Here is a 27,184-nt window from a genome sequence, read left to right on the forward strand (position 1 = left end):
AGATAGAAATAAAACCACAAAGTGATGGTAATTTGGCGAACATTTAGGGGCAAATCTTCTACGACTATGCTTCTGACATCCAGTGCACAGCTAACCAATTAAATAACAGAAAGGGCGGGCTCTGCAACAAACAGCTGACTCTCCACATCAAATATTTCCCAATGCATGAGCAGAATTTTCCCTTTTTATGTACCTTTCAAGGAGCTGAAGAATCACCTGTAGACCTAGTGCCTGCATTTCCACATAAATTTGTACAATAGGGGGTGGCACGTGGCGCAGTGGTTAGCACTGGGATTACGCCGCTGAGGACCTGGGTTCGAATCCCGGCCGTGGGTCACTGTCCGTGTGGAGTTTGCACATTCTCCCGATGTCCGCGTAGGTTTCACCCCCACAGCCCAAAGATGTGCTAGTTAGGTGGACTGGACACGCTAATTGCCCGTTAATTAGAAAAAAATAAAAAAATTATTGGGGTCTCTAAATTTAAAAGAAAAATTGTACAATAGTAAAGCCTTGAATTTCTATGAGGGGGCGATTGGTGATTGAGGGTTATCTTTCTGATCCATAGCAACATAAGCAGAAAGTCATGGAAACTTTGTAAAAATAGTGGGAGTAATTAATTCCCCAGCCATGTTGTGTCCGGCGCAAATGTTGCTATTATTATTTAAGTTGCCAGTAATATTACACGAAGGTAATACTAGGTTCTATACCATATAATCAATTCTAAGTTAACCAGAGGTCATCCTGAAGTTGGCTAGATCTGGTGAGGACTCACCTCAAGCACTGTGGAGAGTTGTGGCCACCAGAACATAAAGGAAAACATCTTAAAACAATGTAGAGGAAGGAAATAGCTTATCTGCAGTGTCAGAGGGAAAAGCTATGAGGTACAGCATAATAAACTGTGGGTGGCACGGTGGCACAATAGTTAGCACTGCTGCCTCACAGTGCCAGGGCCCTGCGTTTGATTCTGGCCTTGGGTAATTGTGTGGAGTTTGCGCGTTCTCCCTAGGTTCCCTCTGGGTGCTCCGGTTTCCTCTCACAGTACAATATGTGCAGGTTAGATGGGTTGGCCATGCTAAATTGCCCATGAGTATCCGGTGATGTACAGATTAGGTTATTGACCCACGGGGATAGGGGCCGGGATTCTCCGTTACCCGGCGGGGCGGGCCGTACCGGTGTTGAGGACTGGCGTGAACCACTCCGCCATCGGGCCGCCCGGGAGGTGCGGAAGCCTCCGCACCTTCAGGGGCTAGGCCGGCGCCGAAGGGCCTCCGCCGACCAGCCATGGCCGGCGCGGAGGGAAAGAGTGCCCCCACAGCACAGGCCGGCCCACAGATCGGTAGGCCCTGATCGCGGGCCATGCCACCGAGGTGGCCCCCCCCCCCCCCCCTCGGGGCCAGATCCTCCCGCACCCCTCTGAGGACTCACCCCTCAATGGTCATCTGTGAGATATCTTCAAGAGTCTACAAGATTCTTCGAGGGATAAGTAAAGTAAACATGGAACAAGAGGGCATAGTTTCAGGGTAGTGAGGGGAATCTTCTCCGACCCACCGGGTGGGTCGGAGAATCGCCGGGGAGGGTGGCGTAAATCCCGCCCGGCTGTCCCCCGATATTCTCCGGCCCCCCAAAAATCCCGTTGATGTGAATCACGCCACGTGCCTCGGAGAATGTCGAGGACCGGCGTGACGCAATGGGCCCCGGGGCCGCCCCAATTCCCCAGGCAAGATGGGCCGAAGTCCGGTCGATGTGCCCACAGGTCACGCCGGCATGAATCAAACCTATTTAACGGCGTCACCAGTCGTGTTGGATGACGCCGGCCAACACGGAGGTAGGGGTCGGCGTGGGGCGGCTGCCGGAGAAGTGACGGTGCGGCCGCAGGGGGTGGGTTCGCAGGAGTCGTTGGAGTGTGCGTTCTGGGGGGGGGGGAGGGGCTGGGGAGGTGTGAGGGGCTAGGGGGGGAAGGGGGAGGAGCTGGGGTGATGTGGCCGGGGATGGAGGGTGGGGCGGGCGGGGAGGGCCAATGATGGCGAGGGTGCATGCCGGGGAGGAGGGGGGCAGGCGCGTGATGGGGAGGGTGCATGCCGGGGAGGGGGGGGGGTGTCCGCCTGGCCATGTGCCAGCTGGCAATAGTCGCGACAATGCAGCCCACGGCACCCTGCAGGCCATTATGTTTGGATATCACCCAGCGATGTTGGCCGCCGTGGCGGGAGCCGCACTTCTACATGTTGCCCTGGGGGAGCTGAAGCAGGAGTGTGCCAGGGAGGCAGGTGGCAGCCACCCAGGCTGGAGGGCCGCCCGCACGACAGGACGAGGAGGAGGTGGTGGTAGTGACACGGCGGCAGAGACGCCCGATGAGGCCCCTTGTATACTGGCCCCGCTCGTCGTACCAGGACCTCATGGACTGGGAATGCAGGAGGGGAGTCCAGATGAGCTGGGAAACCATTGTCCATATCTGCACACGTAGCAACGCGTGGCACTGGGGGGAGGACGCCCTCTCTCTGTGGCCGTCAAGGTTACGGTGACCCTGAACTTTTATGTCACGGGGTCATTCCAGGCGCCGAGTGGGGACCTGTCCGGCATCTCACAGGCGTTGGTGCACCGGTGCATCTGTGCAGTGACGGACGCCCTGTATGCCAATGCGGACCATTACATCCAGTTCCCCTTGGACCGGGCTAGCCAGGATGCCCGGGCAGCGGGCTTCTCTGCCATGGCCAGGATGCCCATGGTCCAGGGGGCGATCGATGGGATGCACATCGCCGTGCGGCTACCTGCGGATAACAGGGCCATGTTCACCAAGAGGAAGGGGACCTATTCTATGAATGTGCAGGTGGTCTACGACCACCGGATGAGAATCCTGCACATCTGCGCCCAGTACCCGGGCAGCGTACATGACTCATCCGTATTGGTGAAATCTTCCATCCACACCATGTTTGAGGGATGCTGGACATGGACGGGTGGCTGCCCACCATTACCGGGTGGGCCAGGGGCACGGGACAGGCTGATAGCCGCCCGGTTCACGGGCTAGGGGGGCTGGGAATCGCCTAGTATGGGCACCAGCCTACCACCCTCACCCCACCCACCCACCACCAACCACCCTCACCCCACCCGCATGCACACCACCCCTCCATTGCACATCCACCTGCGGCACAACGGGCTGGGCTCACACGGTCACCGGTGGAAGCGTGTCTATTGCAGACCATGGAGGATGATGACGACCCGCTCTGCGATGAGCTCTGGGCACTATATTGTTGGACAATGTCTGACCTATGACCACAGTACCACCCTCCACCAGGACCGTCCCTGCATGCGGCCGTGACACTGCAGCGTGCGGTCCCGTCCTCTACCCGGGGGGATGGCGGGGGCGACCCGGGGGAAGGGGGGTGGCACACTCACCTGAGGCCAACATTCTATCACTCCTCACACATAGTGCCGCTCACCTCACAACACACCCCTGCACGCATCGGACAGAGCACAAAGGCAGCTTCTGTAGGTGTGAAAGTGATTTTAATAACAAACAGTTCATACACGTGCCCTAGCCCCAGAACTAATCTGTGCCCTACACCCGTGCCAACTTACTCAGTGTCTAATTATTTGGCCTTACGGGCCCTTTGACTACGCCTAGGTGGTTCACCAGATGGTACAGCAGAACTGGAGGTGGACTCCTGTGATTCCTGCCCGGTGACTAGGGACCCCTTTGGCGGCCATTTCCTGGGGCGGCCCGGCGATGGCGAGCTGCCAGCCTGTCCTGCCCTTTACCCACCCGATGCACCTGGGACGGAAGCGGGGGGAGTCCGAGGTGTCACGGTGTTCCGGGACCTCCCCTCGGGGTGCCCGATGGCCCCCGGGCCTCTACATGGGTCGGGCTGCGAATGGAACGAGCATCCGATGCCCCCCCCCCCCCCCCCCCCCCCCGACACCTGGCGCTGCCAGTCCTGGAGGCCCGCTCTGATATCAACAAGGCTCTGCAAGTTTACAGCCATGGAGCTCAGGGAGTTGGCCATCCCTGTCTGTGTCTGGGCAAAGCCGGCCAGCACATGGGCAATGGCGCCGATGCCCTCAGTGATGGACTGCTGAGACTGGGCCATTGCCTGCAGAGACTGGGCCATAGCCTGCTGAGACTGGGCCACTGCCTGCAGAGACTCGGCCATTGCCTGCTGAGACTGGGCCACGGCATTGCTGCTGGCTCTGGCTCATGGCTTCCTGTGAGAGGGCAGCCATGTCCTGGGCCAGGGACGGTGCCTGCACGGAAAGCCCCACATCTTGCATACTGCGATCCATGTCTGACACCGTCACACCCATTGCCAGCCATTGACACCGCGGACGCTACCCGTGCGGTGTCAGCCTGGGTGGCACGCATGACCGGCACCACTCCCTGCTCCTGCACGCAGGTGGACCCCTCCACCTTCGTCTGCAGCTGCCTCATGCCGGCCGTCACCCCCTTTGGTTGTCCCTTGGTCCTTGCCTGCATCGGGTCTGTGGGTGGGTGTGGTAACGCCAGGAACCCAGGACCCGCCTGGGCAGCAGATGGTTGCCTGCGCCGGGCTGCCTTCCGACTGTCCGGCCCCTCGGCTGCCCCTGCCTCCACCTGCTGTACCGGGACGGCTGTGTTGTGTGACCAGTTAGTGTCCCAGATGCCTCATCGCTGAAGTGACCAAACCAAAGTGAGTGTCTCTGCGATGGTGGAGGGTGTAGGAGATAGCTGTGGCATAATGGCATGCTCCTCATCCGACCCAAAGTCCGCCGTCCCCTGGAGTGGTGATTCCTGTCCATCCGTCCCCTGTGTGGGTGTCGTTTACGTCAGTGTGCTGGGCGTCGGTGTCCTGTGTGTTAGGGTCCTGTGTGTTAGGGTCCTGTGTGTTAGGGTCATGTGTGTCGGTGTCCTGTGTGTCGGTGTCCTGTGTGTCAGTGTCCTGGGCCAGCTGCGACAGGGGCCTGTAGCTGTGCCTGCACCCCCCATCGCTGGGTGTGGCCAGCCGGCGTTGCAGCACTTGCACTAGATGTGGGCGGCGTCTGCTTGGTGCTCCGGGTCTGTCCCTGGCTCGTGGTCGTCCCTGAATGTTCTGGGGGAAGGGGAATATGGGGGAAAGGGAATATGGGGGAAGGGGGATAGGGGGGCAGGGGGATATGGAGGAAGAGAGAATGGGGGAAGAGGGATATGGGGGAACTGGGATATGGGGATATGGGGGAAGGTAGAATATGGGGAAAGGGGGATATGGGGGAAGGGGTAAGGGGGATATGGGGGAAGGAGGAAAGGGGGGCAGGCAGTGGGGGTCTCACAGCGCTGCGCGGCCATTTTGCCGGGTCTCTGGGGGGGAGGGCGTCTTTTGTGCAGTGACGCCGCCCGGCATCAATGACGGCACGCGCGTCCATGACGTGTGATGCTGTCGCGAATGGCGTCACGCCGCTACTAGCCCATTCCCGGCTGGAGATTTCGTGACGTTTCGGGGGGCCCGACGCCAGAGTGATTTGTGCCATTTTTGGCGCCGGGTTCGGGCCATCGCGCCGATTCATGGGGAATCCCGCCCCATCTCTTTTCTAATGAAGATTAATAGCTAGAACCAGTTAAATGGAGGAGCTGGTGAAGCCCACAACACTGTACGCAAAAGACAAATCTAAGTACTATGTTTGGAAGATGGTGACAGTATTCCAGTATTCATCTGAGCATATCTTGTGAAATATGAAGTTCTTAAATTAGTTATCAATTTACACATTAGCTGTTTGGAAAAATGGCACAGGAATGTATTGAAGATAATACATGGCGTATGTAAGAGTTGTTTGTACCAGGATAATTAAATGGCTATCTAGTTGTACATCTTCACTGGGAACCAATAAAGCATTGTCAGCACCATAAAACATTTATTTAAAGCTCTCAATTTCACCATTTACTTTGTGTGGATTCTGGCTCTGTCTAATCCCAGTCTTTCGATATGGATTCTGGACATGTAATGCAATCACTAAAATAGTTTCAATGATCTATGGCCAAGAATTTCTACAATGTGACTAAGACTGCTGTTGAATCAGGAAAAACAACAAACACCATTGTTCTCCAGAGGGGACAACATTGATGTTTTTTGAGTATATGCTCATTTACATTGATGCATTCGCCTGCATTGGTGTGAAAATGGTATAAATCTGATGTGGGCAGCTGAACAGGCAGGAGATTTCTTTGCAACCTTCTAAATGCAGATAAGTCAAGAGTATTTCTCTTTCAAATTATTTCCCTGCATATCTTCATGATCGTTTTATTACACTTGGACAGAATTGTGACTATTCAGATAGAAACATAGAAAACAGGCGCGGGAGGAGGCTGCTCTGTCATTCATTATGATCATGGCCGATCATCCAACTCAGTAGCCTAATCCCACTTTCCCCCCATATCCTAGATTCACTTTGCCATAAGTGCTATATCCAACTGCTTCTTGAAACATACAGGGCCAAAACATAGCTGACGGCAAAATCGGGGCGTGCGATCGGACGGAGAATTGCTCCCGACGCCGAAATCGCGACAGGTACCGGTTTGACGTCGAATCATGATGCTCCGGCCCCTTAAAAACAGCGTCAATGCGAAGCACACCACATGTAGTTGCCCACCCGCGATTCTCCGCTTTCGATGGGCCGAGTTCCCGACGGCGCGGTTCACGTGTGCTCTCACAAATCGTGAATTTGGCATGGTGGCTGCTGAGAGAGAGAAGGCGTACGGACAGGATCCAGCACCAGCATATTTTTACCAACAGCCGTGCTGCTGGCCAGGGGCTTCCACCAGGGCTGGGGGGGGGGGGGGGGGGGGGGGGGGGGTAGTGGGGCGTGGCCAGGAGGTGGGGTGGACGGGTACGCAACACCATTACCGCAGCTGGCAAGGCAGCCATGCGGCTGTGCATGACGTTGACAGCCCGCTTTTTAAACCTAGTGCCTTGGGTTGTATAGGTGACCCCCCCCCCCCCCCCCCCCCCCCCGGGGCACTGGTGACCTCTGGCCCCAGCTGACCCATCAGCTGTTTGGCACTTCAGCACAACCTGTTCCATCTTTTCAGCCCTGATCAGTGTGTGTGTGTGTGTGTGTGTGTGTATGTGTGTTTGGGGGGGGGTGTATTGCTTAAGCGCGGCGGCAGCTTGTCAGCCCTGCGGGTATCCATTATGAACCCGGTGATTCCTGCACCATTTTTCATGTGTTTCGAAGGTGTTTCTCGTGCCGCCGGTGCTCGTCTCTCACCGGTAGCAGAATTGATTCAGGTGTAGCGTCAAATTTCTGATGTGAGGGTCCACGGATTCTCCGTTGGCGTCAACACTTAGACTCAGAAATGGCGAATCCGGCCCACAATGTTTTAGCCTCATCAATGCATAGGCGGGTAGTAGGGCTATGGCAGTAAGTCACTAAGAAAGGCACAACTTCAGCTGTTCGGACCTCCAAGACATTGGAAGGTAGGATGAACAGACTTCTGGAGCTGGATGCAGAATGGGACTGGCACTGATTGCCAATTCAACCTCGGGACAACACTGAAAGAAGATTTACATGCTGTGTAGGGCAGACAAGGCAAGATACGTCACACCTCTCCCTTATGTCATATAATGTGATGCAGGCAGGCAGTGATTGACACACAGGATGACCAATGAACACACAACACAGAACAACCAATCACCAGACAGGACACCACCACTATAAAGCCCACAGGGCATTAAGACTCCTGCTCTCTCGGGACCCAGATACTGAGACAGTCAGAGTGCACAAGTTAGTGGGCACTACTGCCATGTGGTAGCTAGTAAGTCTGGTCGAGCCAGTAAGGTCATCAGTAGGATTAGTAGAGTGTCAACCCACAGCTGAACATGTACAGCAGTTCATAGTTAAATAAAACCGTGTTGGATCATCTCCGGTGTCAGACGTTTGTTTGCAGCTTCCCTGCATCCAGTTGCAGTCAACGTCGAACCAACCTGCCTAACACATCACCTTGGACACACACACACACCAGCGCACTCTTCACCCCTTCAGGCAACACTTCTCCAATTAAACTCTCTCTTCTATATCCTCACTGTACACACACCAGTTGCCTTGTTGGAGGCAACTCGTGAGCAACCACCCGTGCCACCCCCTAACCACTCCCATCACCCCTTGCCCGAGATGCAGCAAGCAGTGGCTCAATGCCAGGAGACCATGATAAAAGGGTGAGGTTCTGTACAGCATTTGGCGACAACCCTGACCCACAATATTGGCACCTCAGATGACACTTTGTATAAACACAAGCATCGCGTCTACAAGAAATGTCACATAGGCCCCTGAGTACCTGTAAAATTACATAGAGATGAGCAAGGGTAATGCAAAGCAATTGCAGATGTCTGTAGGCAGAATGGCAGGTGAAATTGGCAGTTAAAATACTTCAACTTATTTTTAGCCAGGGCCTCCCAATTCTTCAGCACCCCCAGTTTTCAGGCCTTCGTGTTTGATGGCCACAATTTCACCTGTGTGGAGTAGCCCATCAGATGCTCCTTCAAATCTATATATTTTTACCAAGCTTTTGGTCACTTGTCCTAATATCTCTTTAAATGGCCCTCTGATTATGTTATTATATGTCCTTCTCCACCAGCTCACACCTTAATATAAGCAAATGCAGGGTGCGATTCAACAGAAACATTTCAGAGTGTCATTTTGGGTGCGTTTGACGGGGTGTTTCTTGACACCACGTTAGCAAGATCGCGGCCCGCATTCAACAGCATTTCATGCCAATAATGAGCCCCATGGGATTCTCAATATTACTGGCTGTCTCGCAGTCTGATTTGCCTGACTTGCACCTCAGCTTCTCGCCGCTAAGTCGATCTTAAAATCTTCCCCACGACTCGCTTCCAGTGAACACACAAGCATGGCAGCGTGCAGACCTGCTCCTCGCTATGGCGCTGCCGACCTGGCTTCACGACGCTGTGAATGAAAGGCAGGGCATCCTTTTCCCAGAGGGCGTCGGAGGAGCAGCAGCAGGGTCAGCAATATGCTGCCTGGGAGGCAGTGGCAACGGCAGCGGCTGTCAGTGTGGGCAGGAGGACCAGGACGACCGCCATCCAACGCCAGAAGAAGACCAACGACCTTTACCAAGCTTCGAAGGGCAAGTTACCACCTCTCTGCTGGCATCCATTCCGCCTGCCACCCCTCAAGTTCCCAAACGTCCCCCCCCACCCCACAAATCACTGACTAACACCTCGTACCCTCCCCCACACCCCATCTTTGTGTTTGTTCCTCAGAACCTTCTGGCACCCATCAGCACAACCCCTTCATGTCCAGATGAGGTGCCCAGACATGGCACCTGCTATAGACGCCCTGACCCATCAAGCATGCGGCGCACAATGCCCTCTCTTTGTCCCGGCAGGAGAAGATAGCCCATAGTAAGCGGGAAAGGGCCAAGACTGGCTGGCGGCATGGGGAGGGGTGCCAGATATCCGAGTCCACACCCCCTGTGAGAAATGGGCCCTGGAGATCATGGGATTGACTGAGGAGAGAGAAGTCACCAAAAACGAGGTCGGCCTGTGCTACAGAGGTGAGGATCCACTGTCCCTTCACCCAGATGACCTATGTCAAGTGAGTTGTTCATGTCAGACAAAATGATTCCTCCTTCTGACTGACCACATGTCCATTGCCTCACAGGATCTGATGATGCTTGGCCATCTGGAGTCATTTGCACCCCCTGCCACTAAGAGACCAGCTCGGGGGAGAGCTCCGAGGAAACCACCGGTGAGGCATCACTCCCGCCTTCCACCAGCGCAGAGACACACACCTCAGTGGGCAACATCAGTGGACAGGCTTCTGGGGCACAATCTGCTGAGCAGCGTACTGTTGCTGATGCACATCAGGTGGAGGCAGGAACATCCGGCGAACTCAGCAGGGGGAGGTCTTAGAACTTAGAACAGTACAGCACAGAACAGGCCCTTCGGCCCTCGATGTTGTGCCGAGCAATGATCACCCTACTCAAGCCAACGTATCCACCCTATACCAGTAACCCCCCCATTAACCTTATTTTTTAGGACACTAAGGGCAATTTTGCATGGCCAATCCACCTAACCCGCACATCTATGGACTGTGGGAGGAAACCGGAGCACCCGGAGGAAACCCACGCACACACGGGGAGGACGTGCAGACTCCACACAGACAGTGACCCAGCCGGGAATCGAACCTGGGATCCTGGAGCTGTGAAGCATTTATGCTAACCACCATGCTACCGTGCTGCCCAGGTCTGCTGGATCCCAGGACACCAAAACCGAGCCTTTGGGCAAGGTTATCCCAGAGCAGATGCAGCTGACAGGACACAGCCGTGACATTCAGTGACATTCCAGCGACTGCATAGCCGAACGGAGGGTTCTGAAGGCTTTGGGCAATGGGTGGCACCGAGGCCAACACGGCTAGGGTGGCAACCGCAGTGGAAAGACATGAGCCTGACATCAGCGCCTTGAGTGGTGGCGCCCAAGACATGGCTCAGTCTGTGACCATGGCTGAGGGCCTCAACATCATGTCTCAGAGGTAGGTGGACATTGCCGAGGCATTGCCAAGACTGGCCCAGTCACTAAGGAGCATCACTGAGGGCATCGATGCCACTGTGCAGACATTGGGAAGTCTCCAGGACTGGCAGAGCCAAATGACTCAGAGGCCACTGGAACTCACACCAGCTCTCCCTCCGTCCCATGGAGTCCCCAGAGCCCTCCAGGCATTGCAGGGTAGGAGAAAGCGCTGAAGGCCAACCCCGGGGCCTGCCACCAAGGAGTCTATATTTCTTCCGAATCTCCCCTCCTGACATCAGCACATCTCAAGGGCAGTGGGAAAACTGGGTGGCACAGTGACGCCTGTGGTACTGGTATGTTGGCCTGGGTCCTCCGACTCCAGGCCCTGCAGAGAACATCTTTCAAGAGCATCAAAGGCCGCAGCTTGCGGACATTAATCAGGAAAGGATTGACAGGCTGGGTTTCATATCTGTTTTAAAATGACTACTGCGAAATAACCTAAATTATTAAAATTCTGAAAGAATTTGATAGAGAGAGTGTTTCCTCATGTGAGGAACAGGATAACCCAAGGCCATCAATAGAAGACAGTCACCAAGAATCCAATCGGGAATTGAGAAGAAATGTCCTTACCCAGAGAGTGAGAAGAAATTTCCTTACCCAGAGAGTGATAAGAATGTGGATCTCGATACTGCAGGCACAAGTGGTATCGACACATTTAAAGGGAAGCTAGACAAGCATATGCAGGAGATGGGAATAGAGGGTTATAGTGGTAGGCTGAGATGAGGAAAAGGTGGGGGGAAGTTCAAATGGAGTATAAGTAAACGCTGGCACGGACTGGTTGGGCTAAATGGTCTGTTTTAGACTTAGAATTTACAGTGCAGAAGGAGGCCATTCGGCCCATTGAGTCTGCACTGAAAGACCACCCCACCCAAGGTCCACACCTCCACCCTATCCCCATAACCCAGTAACCCCACCCAACACTAAGGGAAATTTTGGACATTAAGGACAATTTAGCATGGCCAATCCACCTAACCTGCATATCTTTGGACTGTGGGAGGAAACCGGAGCACCTGGAGGAAACCCACGCAGGCACAGGGAGGATGTGCAGACTCCGCACAGACATTGACCCAAGTCGGAATCGAACCTGGGACCCTGGAGCTGTGAAGCAATTGTGCTATCCGCAATGCTACCGTGCTGCCTGTATAGTCAATGTAAATGTATTTCAGCCCACCTACACTGAAACATAACAATGCCCTAACTTTTATAGTGACTCAACGAGTAGCGGCACCCATTCACGGAAAATAAACGTCTCCTCTGCACTGGCAGCAGTCAACATAGTGGAACTTTGAAGAGTTTTGTACCGACGCTAATAATGTTTGTTCCAATTTAACATAATTTGAATGTGCAGCTTAGCCTGGCCAGAGAACAGAGGGAACCCTGTTTTCCAAAACACAGGGCAATTGTCTTCCGCACCGTGTAAATATCATTATGGCCTTAATGAAACTGGCATCAAATGGCCTGCTAAAATAATGGAAGCAGTATCTTCACTCATGATGCAGCACAGGAAGAAAAGGTTGTTTTGACCAATTTGTTTGTTACACTTATTTCCTTTTTCAATTCATGTGGCCTTTTCCTTTTGCAGGAGTTAAAATACAAGATATTGATCAGGTGCAAGAATATTCGAAAGTTCAGTTATTCTGTCCCAGGAATGTGGCAACTTGTGGATGGGGAGGCTGGAGAGAACAGTGGTGGATATGATCCTGAGGCAGAATCTGAAGTGAAGAGTGTGGTACCAACGGGGATACGAGCATTCAGGATGAAGAAGGTAAAGCTCATAGTGGAGTGTAACTAGTCCAACTTGCACATACTATACTGACCCCGATATTTGAGACCTGGAGCGCGATTTAATGTAAAAGAAACAGAGTCCTGTTTTGAGCTCATTTAGCGGGTGTGTCTCGATGCCGGCACTGCTGGAAATGACCCCGCTATTAAACTTGGGGGGTGAGGAATGCCCCGCCGAGACTGCACTTAGCTCGTCAATGCAAGAAGAGAGCAGGGTGCCATTTTAAAATTCTGCTCTGATCGCCCCAATCTCTGGACCCCCCACATCTACCTCTGGACCCCCTCCCTCCCGCCCACTCCTCAACTTACTGATTCGGGGTCCACAAGCTTCCCCCTCACCCAACCTCATAAGGGCAGGGCACCTCAAGCCTCGTCCCTGGCAAACTGGCATCCAGGCACATTGGCACTACCAGCTTGGCACCCTGGAAGTGCACCTGTAAGGCTAGCAGTGCCACCTGGGTACTCTGGCACTGCCAGAGTGACAGTGCCAAGGTGCCCAGGTGGCATCGGGTTGCCAGAGCACCACCTTGCCCAGAACGTGCCCACTCGGGGACCTCTGTCCGCCTGGGCGAACCCCCCACCCCCGGGTTTGGTTACACCTGGTTCATGTTTGTGGAAACCAGTGCTAAATGGCGCCATGGCAAGGTCTCCCAGGTGGGCCATTCGATCCTGCGCCTTGGGATACTCTGGCGTAGACATATTCAAGAGAGCAGTATATGCAAATCTGGATCCCTCCAAATGAGATCTTGTGAGTCATTCCGTACCGTAGACTCTCGCGAGTTTTACTGGCGTCTTCGTGTCACCGAGTCGGGCATGACAAGGCCATACGATTGTGCCCATGGTCTCAATAGAATAGATTCCAATTTATTACTCAAAGTTATGGCTTTGAGTCCTGCTAATGACTTGAGTGCATCAACTGGCTACTGTTGAGTGAAGTACAGAGGGAGTGCCACACTATTGGAGTTGTGGGGTGAGATTCTCTGACCTCCCTGCAGTGTGTTTCTGAGCGGTCGACCATTGGCCAGTGAGGGGATCTTCTGGTCCTGCTGTTAATGGGATTTCCCAATGAATCCATCCCATGCTGCTGGGAAACCCATGGCGGGGATGCGCAGTCAGCAGGGCCGGAAGATCGTCTGGATGATAAATGGTGACCGTGTGTGTCTGCTCACGTTGACACGAGAAATCATAATGGCAGCAGGGAATTATTCCAATATCCTAAGTCAATATTTATCCTGCAACACTAAAAGCTGATTTTTAATCTATTTCCTATTTTGGTATCTTTCTGTGGCCACGAAGGCTGTCTCTTTTATCTGTATTACAAGTGACTATATTCCAAAACTCATCCATTAATGCACTTCGAGATAGCCTGAGGAAATGACAACAGATTATATAACTGCAGGTTTCCTTTTTCTTACACGATTGCTTCCATATGTTAGACCATAAGCACTAAGTGCTTTAATTGTAGCAAATTACTGTTTTAGAAGAGGTTTTAATATGCCTATTCCCGGTTTGCTAAATGCATAGAGGGAAGATAAGGAAAATGATTTATTTACAGTGAGTTCTTGTGATTGGGAATGATGCACTGCTTGAGAAAGGGTGGCGGAAATGGATTCAGGAGTAATTTTCAAAAAGGAAATTGGAGAAACATTTGGAATGAGGAAAAGGTTTCACAGCAATATGGAAAGAGCATGGGAGTGGGACTAATTGCATCGCTGTTTCAAAGAACTGACAGAGACTCAATGGCCCAAATGGTTTCCTTTTGTGTTGGGTGATTCAATGATTTTATGAATGGCATTACAGGCAAAGAAATGCAAATGTATTCTTTTCTTTTAATTTAAAGCCAGACTCAAATGACAGCAAACCATTGTCATGTGCAAATTTATTCTGGAGCAATTTCCAAGGGCCTTTCGCGCAAATTGCTGACATTGGAGATGCAATTGGTCTTCGGAAAAGCAAACGGGAATGTTGTGTAAAACGAGCTGCAATTCACTATCACCCATTTAGGGTGATTGCTGAAGACCAATTTTCCTTCTGTTATGTTTCATAAGTGCAGAATGTGATTAGCGCAATGCTTTGCATGCTGTAGCAATGAAATTCAGCAATGAGGTTCCATTATGGTCCAGTGGAATTCCAATGAATGAGATTGGTTTAGAGGATTTTGACCAGCCCAATATCAGCAAAAATAAACCCTTCAAATCCTAGAAATGCACAGCAGGTTAAGCAGCATCTAAGAGATACAAAAAAAAACAGGTTAAATCCTTTCGCCAATATTTTCTGCTTACAGATTGGCTTTCTTAAATACTTTAATTTTCTCTACTTTGTGTGTGCCTGTCCTATGTCTCTCACTCTGTTAAAGACTTTACTCTCTACATGATGCATGGCAGCAACTTGCCAAGGCTTCTTTAACAACTGGTGGGACTTTCACAGAGCCAAGAAGATTCCGTTGACCGGATGAACACATCTCACCCCCATTTCTGACAACTCTATTTTGCAAGTAGGGGATGGGGAGCAAGGTATGATTCACAGAGGAAGGTAATCTGAACTCAGCAGAATATTTGAACTTAGTGCTGTATTCAAGCAAATACCATTTTGGTTGAAAGGTCCTTAACCCACAGTTTGGGAATCACAAATTCATGGAGTGGACATAATCTGTCTTGATGGTGGATAAAGTCTGCTTAACTGTCATGATCTGAAGTTTTCTGAATCTCTTTAAACTGAAGAAAAAAAATGGCTGTCGTAAGTGATGGTTAAAAACTAAATTCTGGTGGGTTGATTTGATTAACTGACCAGTTGGTGTAGAATTGCTATGTCATTATGCAAGTTTGAGTTTCAATGTGTACGATTATTGCAGCAAGGGATTCTGAGTTCACAGTTTGATTGACAGCTTAAAGAGTTTTAAAGGATCAGCTGTTCTTGATGTAGGGGGTGAATAAATATTTGTTTATTTTTATAAGAGATTAACCACTTGTGATTTAAACATTTGAATGGGCTTCCGAGTCTATCTCATGACAACCTCTCTGGACCAACCAAGATGAGTCTGCCAAGTCGGGAAATTTCCCAGGTCGAACTAACAACTCCTCTGTAGCAAAAGTCTGGCCCAACACACAAACCTTCACCACCCTGGAAAGATAAGTACAACCTCACAACATAATATTCTTTATTGTCACAAGAAGGCTTACATTAACACTGCAATGATGTTGCTGTGAAAATCCTCTAGTAGCCATACTCTGGTGCTTGTTCAGGTACATTGAGGGAGAAAAGAACTTGCCCGCAAGTTCAGACAGCATCCTAGCTTTGACATATATCATCGTTCCTCTGGTACCACTGGATCAAAATTCTCAAACTCCCTGCCCAAGCAGCACGATGGGAGTACCGTCATCACATAGCCCCTGGAGTCTAGCCTGCTGCACTATTCAATTTGATGGCTGATCTGTAACTCAACTTAAATCCTAACTTAATACCTACCAAACATTGATCAATCCCAGTTTTTAAATTCTCAGTTAACCCCACCCCCCAACAACTGGGATGTCGGCAGTTGGGCAGGAGGTTGGTGAGACCACGGCTGGGATTTTCCATGGGACTCATCGCGGGCGGGCTGGAAAACCAGCAAAACATCGATTGAATTTTTGTGGGAATTTCCACTGCTGCTATTGGAGCGACCAGATAATCCCAGCCCACATCTGAAGTATGGTGTAGAGTTTTGGTCCCCTTACTTAAAAAATGATATAATTACTTTGGAAACAGTTCTGAAAATGTTCACTTGGTCCCATTTCTGGGATGAAGGGGTTATCTTACAAGGAAAGGCTGGACAGGCTGGGTCTGTTTTCATTGGCGCTTAGAAGAATGAGAGGTGATCTTATTGAAACATAAAAATCCTGAGGAAACCTGACTCTTGTGGGAGAGACTAGAACTCGGGGCATAGTCTAAAAATGAGGGGAATCCGGGGCCCCCACGGTGGCCTCGCCCACGATCGGGGCCTACCGATCGGCGGGTGGGCTGGTTCTGTGGGGGTCTACTTTACTCGGCGGCGGGCCCCCGTAGGGCTCCGCCATATTGACCTGGGGCTGGCGTGGAGAAGGGAACCCCCATGGATGCATGGAAATACGGCAGCCGTTCTGCACATGCATGGACTTGGGCGGGCCGTTCCTCGCCGGCTGGAGCTGCGTGCACCACTCCGGCGCCAACCTAGCCCCCTAGAAAGGTGAGAATTCCTCACTTTCGGGGGCCGTTGGCGCCAGAGTTGTTGGCGCCAATTTTCACGCTGGCATGGGGACATAGCCCCAATATTAGAGAATCCTGCCCCTATTTATGATGGAGATGAGAAATTATTTTTATTAAATATTTTCAAGCTTGGCCTATATTGATTCTTGATTGAGAAGGGAGTCAAAGGGCATAGAGGTTGACAGGAAAGTAGAGATGAAGCCACAATTTGAGAAACCGTGATGTTATCAAATGATGGAGCAGGCTCAAGGGGCCTACTCCTCCTCCGAATTGGCATGTTCATATGTTCAACAGCTTTTTTGAGAAAGAGTAATCCAGATTGTGTGAAGTGGTACATCCTGACATCATCCTGAATGCCTTGTGTTCTCGATTACCCCACCAGAGGAAATAATTTCTTTTTAGCACGATGAAACATTTAATCATCTTAAACATCACAATTCGATAATCCCTTAACTTTCTATATTTGAGGAAATACAAGCGCCTCCATTATTTTCAGAAGTTACTAAAATGCTTGCTTATCTTCAGTTTTCAGTTTGAAGGAAAGATTACACCTCCTCACGGACATTTATTCTCCTTACTACATTCCTTTGTAATTTATATTACTGTGTCATTTTTCCCTATGAGACATCGTACATGATGTATCCAGCAAATAAGCATAAAACGATTAGGTGAACTGAGTGGTATGAGGAATTGCCTACAGACAAAGGCTTTCAATCAAAGACAATTACTTGCTTTGTCTTGCTGAAATATATTTGCTTTAGTTGGTGCCCATATATTTAATTATTCAATGTCACCGTGTTTGTTTTCATGCATCCCTAAAAGCTACAAAACAATAAGCCCTATTATTCTAAGCATGGCCAAGAGTACACTTAGTGCTTTGAATACTATGACATGTTTTATGATATATTGATGCAATGCAGTGGGACTGAAACAGTAATTTAATGAATTGGAAGATCACTTCAGACAACTCGTCTATTTTCTAAAATATTTCAAAACCTTCAGGTTCATAGTTGATCTTTTGAGGTATTGCAGTTTGGTTCAATGTGCACAGCAAGCCAATTAGCATTAATGTGCCCCACTGCACTACCATGCTTGGAGTGAATACTTTGTAAAAAGTTTTCAATTTGTCCCTTTTTTATGGAGAACATAAATTATAGGGCTCAACTGCCACAATCCAAAGCCAAAGTGCTTGTACTAATGAGAAGGGTGTTCCAGAACCCGGATCAACTAAACATGGTGGCTGGCAGGGGTGCCTGGTGAGTGGTGCAAAAGGAGTAGACAGACTCATGGAAGGACAAACAAGAAGGTTGCAGGCATCTAACATCTGCAATGTTAAATAAGCATCTGGCTTGTAGAAGGAAAAAGCAACCCTGGATGACAAAATGTCAAAGCAAAAAGAAGGAAATCACTTATCAGGTAGATATCTTGGGAATTACCATCTACAAGGCAGGAGTGTAATGGAATACTCCCCACTTGCCTGGATGAGTGAGTGCAGCTCCAACAACACTCAAGAAGCTCGACTTCATGCAGGATAAAGCAGCCCGCTTGATTGCTCCTCCTTCCACAAACATTCAAACCCTCCAGCAGTGACGTACTGTGGTCGCCATGTGTATCATCTACAAGGTGCTCTACAGTATCTCACCAAGGTTCCTTCGACTGCACCTTCAAAACCCACAACCACTACTATCTAGAAGGACAAGAGCAGCAGATACTTGGGAACCCCACCACCTGGAGGTTCCCCTCCAAGTCACTCAGCACCCTGACTTGGAAATATATCGCTGTTCCTTCACTGTCGCTGGGACAAAATCTTGGAACTCCCTCCCTAACAGCACTGTGGGTGTACCTACACTCTAGGGACTGCAGCGGTTCAAGAAGGCAGCTCTGTGCCACTTTCTGAAGGGCAACTAGGGACGGACAATAAATGCTGGCCTAACCAGCAACACCCACATCCTGTAAATGAAAACAAAATCACACGTGGATCCTGACCCCACTGGTGTCCGTATCTTGCCAACTGGGGCAGTAGTCCTTGAGGTATCCAATGAACAGGTCGCTTCTGGAACCCCCCTTGAATTAATGATGGTGTGTGGGCTTGCATGGGGGCTAATTGGAGCACCCGAAGCTATGGGGGGGGGGGGGGGGGGGGGGGGCTGACAGCCCTGCCTGGAGAGGTACTGGGAGAGGTGCTGCAGATGTAGGAAGGAAACAGTGTGAGGTCATCTTGTGAAAAATCAGAAACTTGGTGAAAATAAGTGTGGCACAACTGAAAGAGAGGGAGAGTATCTGGCAGCCACAGACAGCTTTGACTGGGGAAGGGGTGGAATTAAAGTAGGCCTCACTGACTCTCCCTCCTTCAGCTTCAGCGGGGGACCCATCCATTATCAGGAAGATTCCAGAGGTGTGTCCATTCTGCTCCCAACTGAGCACATAAGTGTGAATAATTGGCTACACGCCTGTGATGATGTAACACAACTTTCACAAATTCCCATCCCTCCTGCCTCCAAAGCTGCCTCTGCACATCTGGTGAGGTTCTGCCTATCACGCTTTTTCATAAATCCGACACAATAGTTCCATCATGGACTCAATTTCTTAAAGTTTAAAAATAGTAACGTTTTTACAATTAAAAGCAAACCTTTGTAAAAAGGAAAATGCAGTTTGCCTGGGCCTCTTCTGACCACAATCCTGCTCCCTCCCTGCCAGCTGTCACTGGTGGCTCAGGCTCTGGGCATCATCACCACAGATTGGCTGTCAAATTCACGATGAGACCAAATGACAGCATGGGAGCTTGTTGCTTAAATAGTTAAGGGACAGCGTTTTCAAACATAATAATAATAATAGCTTATTGTCATGAGTAGGCTTCAATGAAGTTACTGTGAAAAGTCCCTAGTCGCCACATTCCGGCGCCTGTTCGGGGAGGCCGGTACGGGAATTGAACCCACTCTGCTGGCCTTGGTCTGCATTGAAAGTCAGCTATTTAGCCCACTGTGCTAAACCAGCCCCAGGCAACATGGCAACAGAGTAGGAAGTATCCGACCGCCATGTTAAAGACATTCCTGACATTCCTACCCCGCTCCTGATAGGGAGGCGGGTTTAACATCATGCCTTAAGTCTCTCATTGGCATCCTCGTTTACCCGCTTAGTATCAAATTAAAAGCTTACCCCTTGATTTCCTTGTCTATTTGTTTAATTTTAGTTTGATTACAAGTCTTTCTTGTGCAATTTTATTCAGAACTTCCCATGCAGCAAAAGAGAACCATATCTGAAAGAATCTCTCTGCCTACTTTACCGGAACTCTGAGACTAGTTCAAGTATGTTGGAGAGACAAACCTCAGGAAAGAAAGAGAACAGCTCCGGGTTTATGTTAAAGACCAGTAAAAACAGGGAAATGTATTGTGGATTATGAATAAGCCAGGAACATTGCTTTTCACAACTGTGCGAAGCATTAGAGATCAAGTTGGGCAACTCGACATATTGATTTAGAATGGAAGGATGTGGGCCAGAATCGTCCAAAGATTGGTAATCACCATCGGATTGCCATTCCCTTTCTACTTTCTCCGGCAGACTGGAACTCTGTATTTCTGGCTGGAACTTCCAGTCCCAGCTCCTCCTGAAAGAGTTTAAATGTCCCAGTTTCTTTACAAAGCTATAGAAAAAAATCTAGGTATGGGGCAGGGTCGGAAAGGCAAGTATGTGAAGGCGAGTGTGGGTAAGGGGCAGGGTTGCAACTGGATAAGGTGCTAGGTGGGTAGGTGTGACAGGATAGCAAGTGATAGGTGGTAGGGTTGCAAATAGTGAGTGAGTCGGCGGATTGGGTCTGGTCAGGTCAGGTCATGTGGGAATTGGGGTTGGGGAGGTATTTGGGTTAGACTTGCGGAGAGTTGGGGGGGTGTCATGGGTAGTTGGATGGTCAGAGCAAGTGAGTCTGTTTGGGGTCAGGTCAGGTTCGGAGAGTGTCTGGGATCAGGGGGGGAGTAGGGGTAGAGGGTAGTTGGGAGGTCAGGAGGCTTAGTCGAGGGGCTCGAGCGTGGAGTCGGTGGTGGGTTTGGGGGGGGGGGGGTCAACGTGAGTGATTGCGAGGTCAGTTGTATAGTTGGCCAGGGGTTTGACTAACATTTCCTGGGTAATTACTGGTAAGCAAGTTGAAATGGACAAAAGTCTCCTCTTTTAAAGAGGGCCCCCGGGAGCAGGGGAATTGCCCACAGGCTGAAAGATCTGGGCCACGATGTTGCTGCCTTGATGGAAACTTGGTTTCAGCCAATGAAAGACGAGGAACTATCGGGCATATTTTACATTCCCATGTACTGACAGTGAAAGTTTTCAGTGGGCGTGGGGGTGTGTGGAGGGAGGAGCCTACCTGTTGCAAAATCAGTGGTGGTAATGCGCCATGAGGGGTGAGAGACACAAGCCTCATTAGAGGTCAAACAATGGGATCCTCAGCTCAGGGTTTTCTATTTGGTTGCACCTATTTTGTGAATCTTTTAAGATGCCATGTTTACAATGATGAGGGACTGTAGGATCTTTCTCAGTAGATTAGAATGATTTTCTTTATTGGTATTTCTCTTGTGATCCCTGCTTTCCTAAATCATGCTGACTCCTCACTGTTATTGCTCTGTGGTACATACTCTCTTTCAATATTTTACCTACAATTAATGGTTAACTTGTCAGTGTGTGGATCATTCGTTATACTGTTTGAAAGAAAACTATTGGGCAGGATTCTCCGTTTCTGAGGCTAAATGCCAGCGCAAACGGAGAATCCGTGGTGTTCCATGTTGGAAAAATTGGCACGACTCCCTCACTGATTCCGGTACTGGTGAGGGGCTAGCACGGCGCTGCGTGGGACACCCCCAGATTGTGTGGAGAATGGCCATAGAATCGCGGGGTCCCAGGCCGCGCATGTGCAGTGCTGACAAGTTGTAGCCGCGCATGCCTCCGATCCCACCGGCCACGCCAGGAAACATAGCGCTGACCGTGCTGGAACGCATACCCGCCCACCCCGACCCCACAGCCCACACCCTGGCCACTCCCCACCACACCCCCCAGCCCTAGCAGAAGCCCTCCAGGCAGCGGCATGGATCTCGGACGAGTATGGCGGCGCTGGACACTGTCAGCAGCCAGGACACTGGGTTCCCGACCACTGGGACTACAATTGGCCCGCCTCATTGGGAACTTGGTCCATCAGAGGTGGGGTATAGCGGGTGGGCTGGTGATGACATGCCAGTGGTGTTACGGCTGCGAGCGGCACGTATCCCGATGATGCCAATTCAGAGGGGGTAGAGAACCATGAACCGGCATCAAACCAGTGCCTGCCCCGATTCTGGCATTGGAAGCCACTCTCCGCCCGTTCGTGTTCCTGATTTCAGCATCGTGCTATGGAGAATCCTGACCATTATATCTGCCTGTTCCCAGTCTTGCAGAATATCAACAGTACTTGATGAATCTTTTCATTAAATGCCAAATGATGCCTTTATTGCACCTCAGAATGGCTGCAGTAGATAAAAGTGCAAAGACTACTTAATAGCTGGAACATTGAACAAATGAACTGTTATCATCGTGTTTGGAAAGCTTTACTCACGATTACAACCCATCTCAATTTCATCCCCAGATACTCCCACGGTTTTATTTTCCCGTCCTAACCATTTTTTATATTTCTGAAAAGAGAGACATGATGCTGAAGCTTTTCATCGTGCACTCATCAGAACAAACACAGAATGCCAAATTTCAAACCATCGCAACAATTTGTACTGCAGGAAAAGGCTGCTGATTGGCAGGTAAGTCAACTGGTTGAAATGTTGCCAGGGAACAAGAAATGGGGAACCAAATAACATTGTTTTCTCCATGGCAACATCTTAGCTGATCAGATTTGACTTGCAAATCAATTAGCACCACTTTTTAACTGCAGTAAAACTTGTTAAGATCACTTGAAATTTGGCATTCTTACATTTGTCTTGATCAGTGTAAGACGAAAAACTTCAGTAACTTGTCTCTCTATTTTCAGTAATATTCTTTACTACCAAGTGACAGTAACCATTTTGTCTTGCTGTGGCATTATCTTTTGCATTTTGCAGAAAACTATGGTGCGACTCGCCTTGGAATTCTCAAATGTTATTGTATTCACAAAGTCAGTGGATTTCAAAGATTTCAGACATTCATTGTACCATCAGCTATTTTACGAAAGCAATACATTTTCTGAACATGGAGCGATGAAGTTAGTAAAACAATCTGGTAAGTGTATATTAAATGCAGAGATTTTCAGTTCTCCAGAAATTTCTTCTGAATGATTAAAATAAGAGCACACTTTTTAAAAAAACTTTCAATTTGCCTTTGATATTATTTGAGCACCAGCTGCGATTTACTGGATTTTTCCCTTTATATCAGAGTGGTGCAGAGCCATTACAGTAATGTAGTTGTTGAGTCAGCTGTCATTGTAATTAATCTCACCGTGGGCCAAAGTATGATAATAGGTTTCTTCTCTGAAGCTGCACATATTTGAAAATATCCAATAAGCTAATTGGGAACTCGGGGAGAGTATTGTGTATATAGAAGTGTGTTAATGGAGTGCCAAGCTAGAGAAGTGCTGCATCTGTTGAGTTTGCAGCCTTTTATAGGCCTGTGTATGTCGGTCAGGGGCAGTATTGGGGTTAATGGTGGGTCTGTCAGCCTAGTTTATTCCTTATCATTCAGCATTTGCCCCACAGAACTGCAATTGGCCTGGGTGTAGGTTGCTTATGTGTCCATTCAATTATATGATTTATGGCGGGAAGGCCAGAAAGGAATAAAAACACGAGAAAAAAATCCTCAAATATGAAGGAAAGTAATGCATTTATTTGTGAATACTGAATTGTGCTTTTACAATATTTATTTTCACTAACTTAAAATATCCTTTATTCCAGCTTCCGAATTTGCAGTACATAATTCAAAATTCCTTTCAAGGACCTACTCTGCAGGTGCCAGAAGAAACTTTTCCAATTACAAACCTCATGAATTCTGGAATGTTGGCTGCCAAATGGGTAAGTTTCACCTTCTTCTCCTCATATGTAATGTGACTCCATATTTAGATCATAAGACCTCAACGCATCAAGTATGCCACTCAGCCCTTTGAGACTGTTCCCTCATTGAATGTGATCATGACTGAGCTGATATGAAAATCCTCAACTCCACTTTTCTGCCTCGTACCCATAATCCCAGCCTCGAACATACTTAACGGCTCAAACTCCACAGCCTTCACTGTTATGGGCCATACATGAACCAATTAGTTGGCTATTACTTTATGAACTTACATCTGGTCTTCCTAAAGTTATAAAAAAGTACTTCATTTGCTTTGAAGTTTTTTTTTTAATGTTGGCAAAAATGAACACTTACCTGAACAACATCTCCTTCACCCAGCAATCGGGATGAGAGCTAGCTCTAAATACATTTCCAACAGCTGCATACTTGACTGGACTACTTTCAAATCTTTATTAGCCCATTGGAACCTAGTCATTGCTACTGGGTAGAATGATTTAACAGTATGTCATTAACTGGGTGCTTCTGGTCCATTTCCTTATCATCTGCTGTCTGAGGAACAAGTGGAATGTCTATATTATGGGTTAAGTTGCTTTGGCCAAGCAAGGTGATTGAATGTTTTGGAATGAAGAAGTCAAACCTCAAACGAATGCCTCCAAATTGCATCACTAGTCCACATTAATGGCCACAGAAATTGTTAAACTTTCACGGGACAAGAAAAAAGCACAGCAAAGAATAAATGAGAAATATGGAAACAAAATGAGAGCTTTTCCTGGGCTAAATTGTTATCCTCAACTTGAATGGGGTACAAAGTTTCTCTTAGAGCTTTAACTGTCTTAATATTCAGCCTCGGCTCAATCTTGGGTAGCAGTCTTGTTTCTGGCCAGAAGGTCATAGGTTCAAGTCCTACCTCAGAATTGAGCGCAAATCTAGATCAACACTCTAGTGCAGAACTGAAGCAGTGCTGCATTGCCAGAGAACCTGTTTTCAAAATGAAATGTTAAACTGAGGTCCTGACATTTGGCTGTGAAACCATCCACTATGTAAAGAGTAATCGACCATTGTGGCGATCCTATGTAACATGGGAAAAGCTGAAAGTGAAAGGAAGGAAGGTTAAACTGAGAACCTATCTATCCTCTAAGGAGCATGTAAAAGATCCCTCGCACTATATGTCCAGGCTGAAAAGCCCTACTTTCTCCAGACTGCCTTCATAACTCAGTTTCACCTGAATGAAAATTTGGGTGGGGGTGTGCATCCGCAATGCGGCTGATTTTTAAAAATATGTTTGCGGCCATTTTGAAGGCCAGTTGCAGCCGGCATTATTAAAAACCGGCTGCTGCAGAGACACAGAAGAGTTTTTTTACCTAATCTATCTAATCTTCCTGCCTAAAGGGAGGCAGAGGGCAGGTCACGCCCCCTGAACGTCGACATCACGTGCTTTGGGAGTGATTGCGATTCCTCCATTTTGTTAGCAGCAAACAAGCATCAGGACAGTAAAATTTAAAATGGATCGTTTTGTTATAAGGAAGAGAGGACCAGAGACACAAACAGGCCAGGATCTCACAACTAAACCTGCTGGAGTGAGTGGCTCAGGAGAATCCACAACTGGACAACGCAGTGTTGGTGTGAGCTCCAGGGCCTCTGGTGAACAGCCCATTAAGAAGAAACTGAAATCAGGCACAAAGCAGTATAAAGATGATTTATTTTGTATGGATTTATTAATTGTGCCAATGCAAATCAGGATGCAAGGCCCATGTGCGTTATATGCAGGGAAGTGCTGGCAAATGAAAGTTTAAAACCCTCAAAACTTCAAAGGCATTTGAAGACTAAGCACGGCGCGTTCAAGGATAAACCTCTTGATTTTTTTCAAGGATGCAATGAGAATTTAAATCGCGGCTTAAGTCCTCAGCAGAAATGTTACATTGAACGACAAAGTACAATTAGCCTCTTACATGATAGCTTACCGTGTAGCTAAAGAGAAAATGCCCCACATTATAGCAGAGATTAATTCTCCCTGCAGCATTAGATACAGTTTGTACGGTCATAGATGAGAGGTTCGTTGACAAAGTGAAATGCATCCCACTTAGTGATAGCACAGTGGCTCGCCGAATTTCTGATATTGCTGAGAATTTAGAAGCCCTGCTTATTTCTCATTTAAAATCAGCGCAGGCATTCTCAATACAACTGGATGAAAGTACAGACATTTCAGATTGTGCAACCTTGCTAGTATACGTTAGGTATGTTTGGCACAATGAATTTGTTGAAGATTTGCTATGTCACCTGACTTTACCAACCCACACGACTGGCGCAGACATTTTTGATGTTTTGAATAGTTTTGTGGTTGGAAAGTGCGGGCTCGACTGGGGTAATTGCAGAGGAACCACAAGTGATGGAGTAGCCAACATGACTGGGAAAAACAGCAGTGTTAGAGTAAGGATTAAGGAGGCAGCTGGTCAGGACATTGTTTGGAATCATTATTTTATTTACCGTGAGGCACTGGCATTGAAAGGAATTCCATCCAATCTTGAAATGGTGTTGAAAGGAATAGTGAAAATTGTGAATTTTATTAAACGCAGCCCACTCAATACCAGACGTTTTGACACTCTGTGTTCCGATATGGGGGCTGAGCACACACATGGAGTCTGCACGTCCTCCGCGTGTGTGCGTGGGTTTCCTCCGGGTGCTCCGGTTTCCTCCCACAGTCCAAAGATGTGCGGGTCAGGTGGATTGGCCATGCTAAATTGCCCGTAGTGTAAGGTTAATGGGGGGATTGTTGGGTTAGGGGTATACGGGTTACGTGGGTTTAAGTAGGGTGATCATTGCTCGGCACAACATCAAGGGCCGAAGGGCCTGTTCTGTGCTGTACTGTTCTATTTATTGTTCCACACAGAAGTACGTTGGCTGTCAAAGGGTGGGCTATTCAGAGTTTATGAACTGAGGTACGAAATCCACGCTTTCCTCCCCGAGAAATTGTCCTCTGGCTGATTCGTTTGCTGATGAAACGTGGATGCTAGCAATGTCTTACCTTGCAGACATCTTTTCAATTCTAAATGAACTGAACCTCAAATTGCAAGGGAAGGATGATGATTGCTTTTGGCACTCTGAAGAAACCGAAGCTTTCCAAAAGATATTGAAAGTTTGGCAATTGCGAGTGTGAAGCCAAAACTACTACATCTTTCCCACACTGCTACGACACATTGAAGAAAACAACATTAGTAAGGAAACTAAATGGATTGGCAAGCCTTATTGAGTTACATCTGGCTGCCCTGATTGACAATTTTTGTCGCTACTTTCCAGAGGAGAAGTTTAAGATTCTGAGAGAGGAGGTGGGTGAAAAATCCCTTTGAGTTTGAGACCCCAGAATCAGTTCTTAACTTGAAGCTGACTCCAAAAGAAGAAATTGAGCTTATTCGTCTCAGCTGTGACAGCATATTAAAAACACAGCACAAGTCAATGAGGCTGTCAGCATTCTGGAGTCGCATCTCTGAGGAGTATCCGGAGCTGAGTAAAACAACCATTTTGTTGCTCTTGCCCTTCACAACGACCTACATGTGCGAGGTTGGATTTTCCGTCCTCACAAAGATGAAGAAGCCACAAAGGGTGAATCCTTCACCCGATATGCGCATAGCCCTCTCTTCCTGTGAACCTGATTGGAG

General features: G+C 48.9%; 1 protein-coding gene across 1 annotated transcript in view; it reads left to right on the forward strand.

Annotated features, from left to right (window-relative positions):
• Window positions 1–27,184, forward strand: part of LOC119973297 (1-phosphatidylinositol 4,5-bisphosphate phosphodiesterase zeta-1-like) — an 88,548-nt gene that overhangs the window by 45,621 nt on the left and 15,743 nt on the right. The window contains exons 7-9 of the mRNA XM_038811106.1: window positions 12,109–12,291; window positions 22,592–22,748; window positions 23,417–23,533. Of these exons, the coding sequence (XP_038667034.1) occupies window positions 12,109–12,291; window positions 22,592–22,748; window positions 23,417–23,533 (457 nt within the window). The remainder of the gene's footprint in view (window positions 1–12,108; window positions 12,292–22,591; window positions 22,749–23,416; window positions 23,534–27,184) is intronic.

Source organism: Scyliorhinus canicula, chromosome 11 (genome assembly GCF_902713615.1).
Source record: "Scyliorhinus canicula chromosome 11, sScyCan1.1, whole genome shotgun sequence".
Taxonomy (NCBI): Eukaryota; Metazoa; Chordata; class Chondrichthyes; order Carcharhiniformes; family Scyliorhinidae; genus Scyliorhinus; species Scyliorhinus canicula.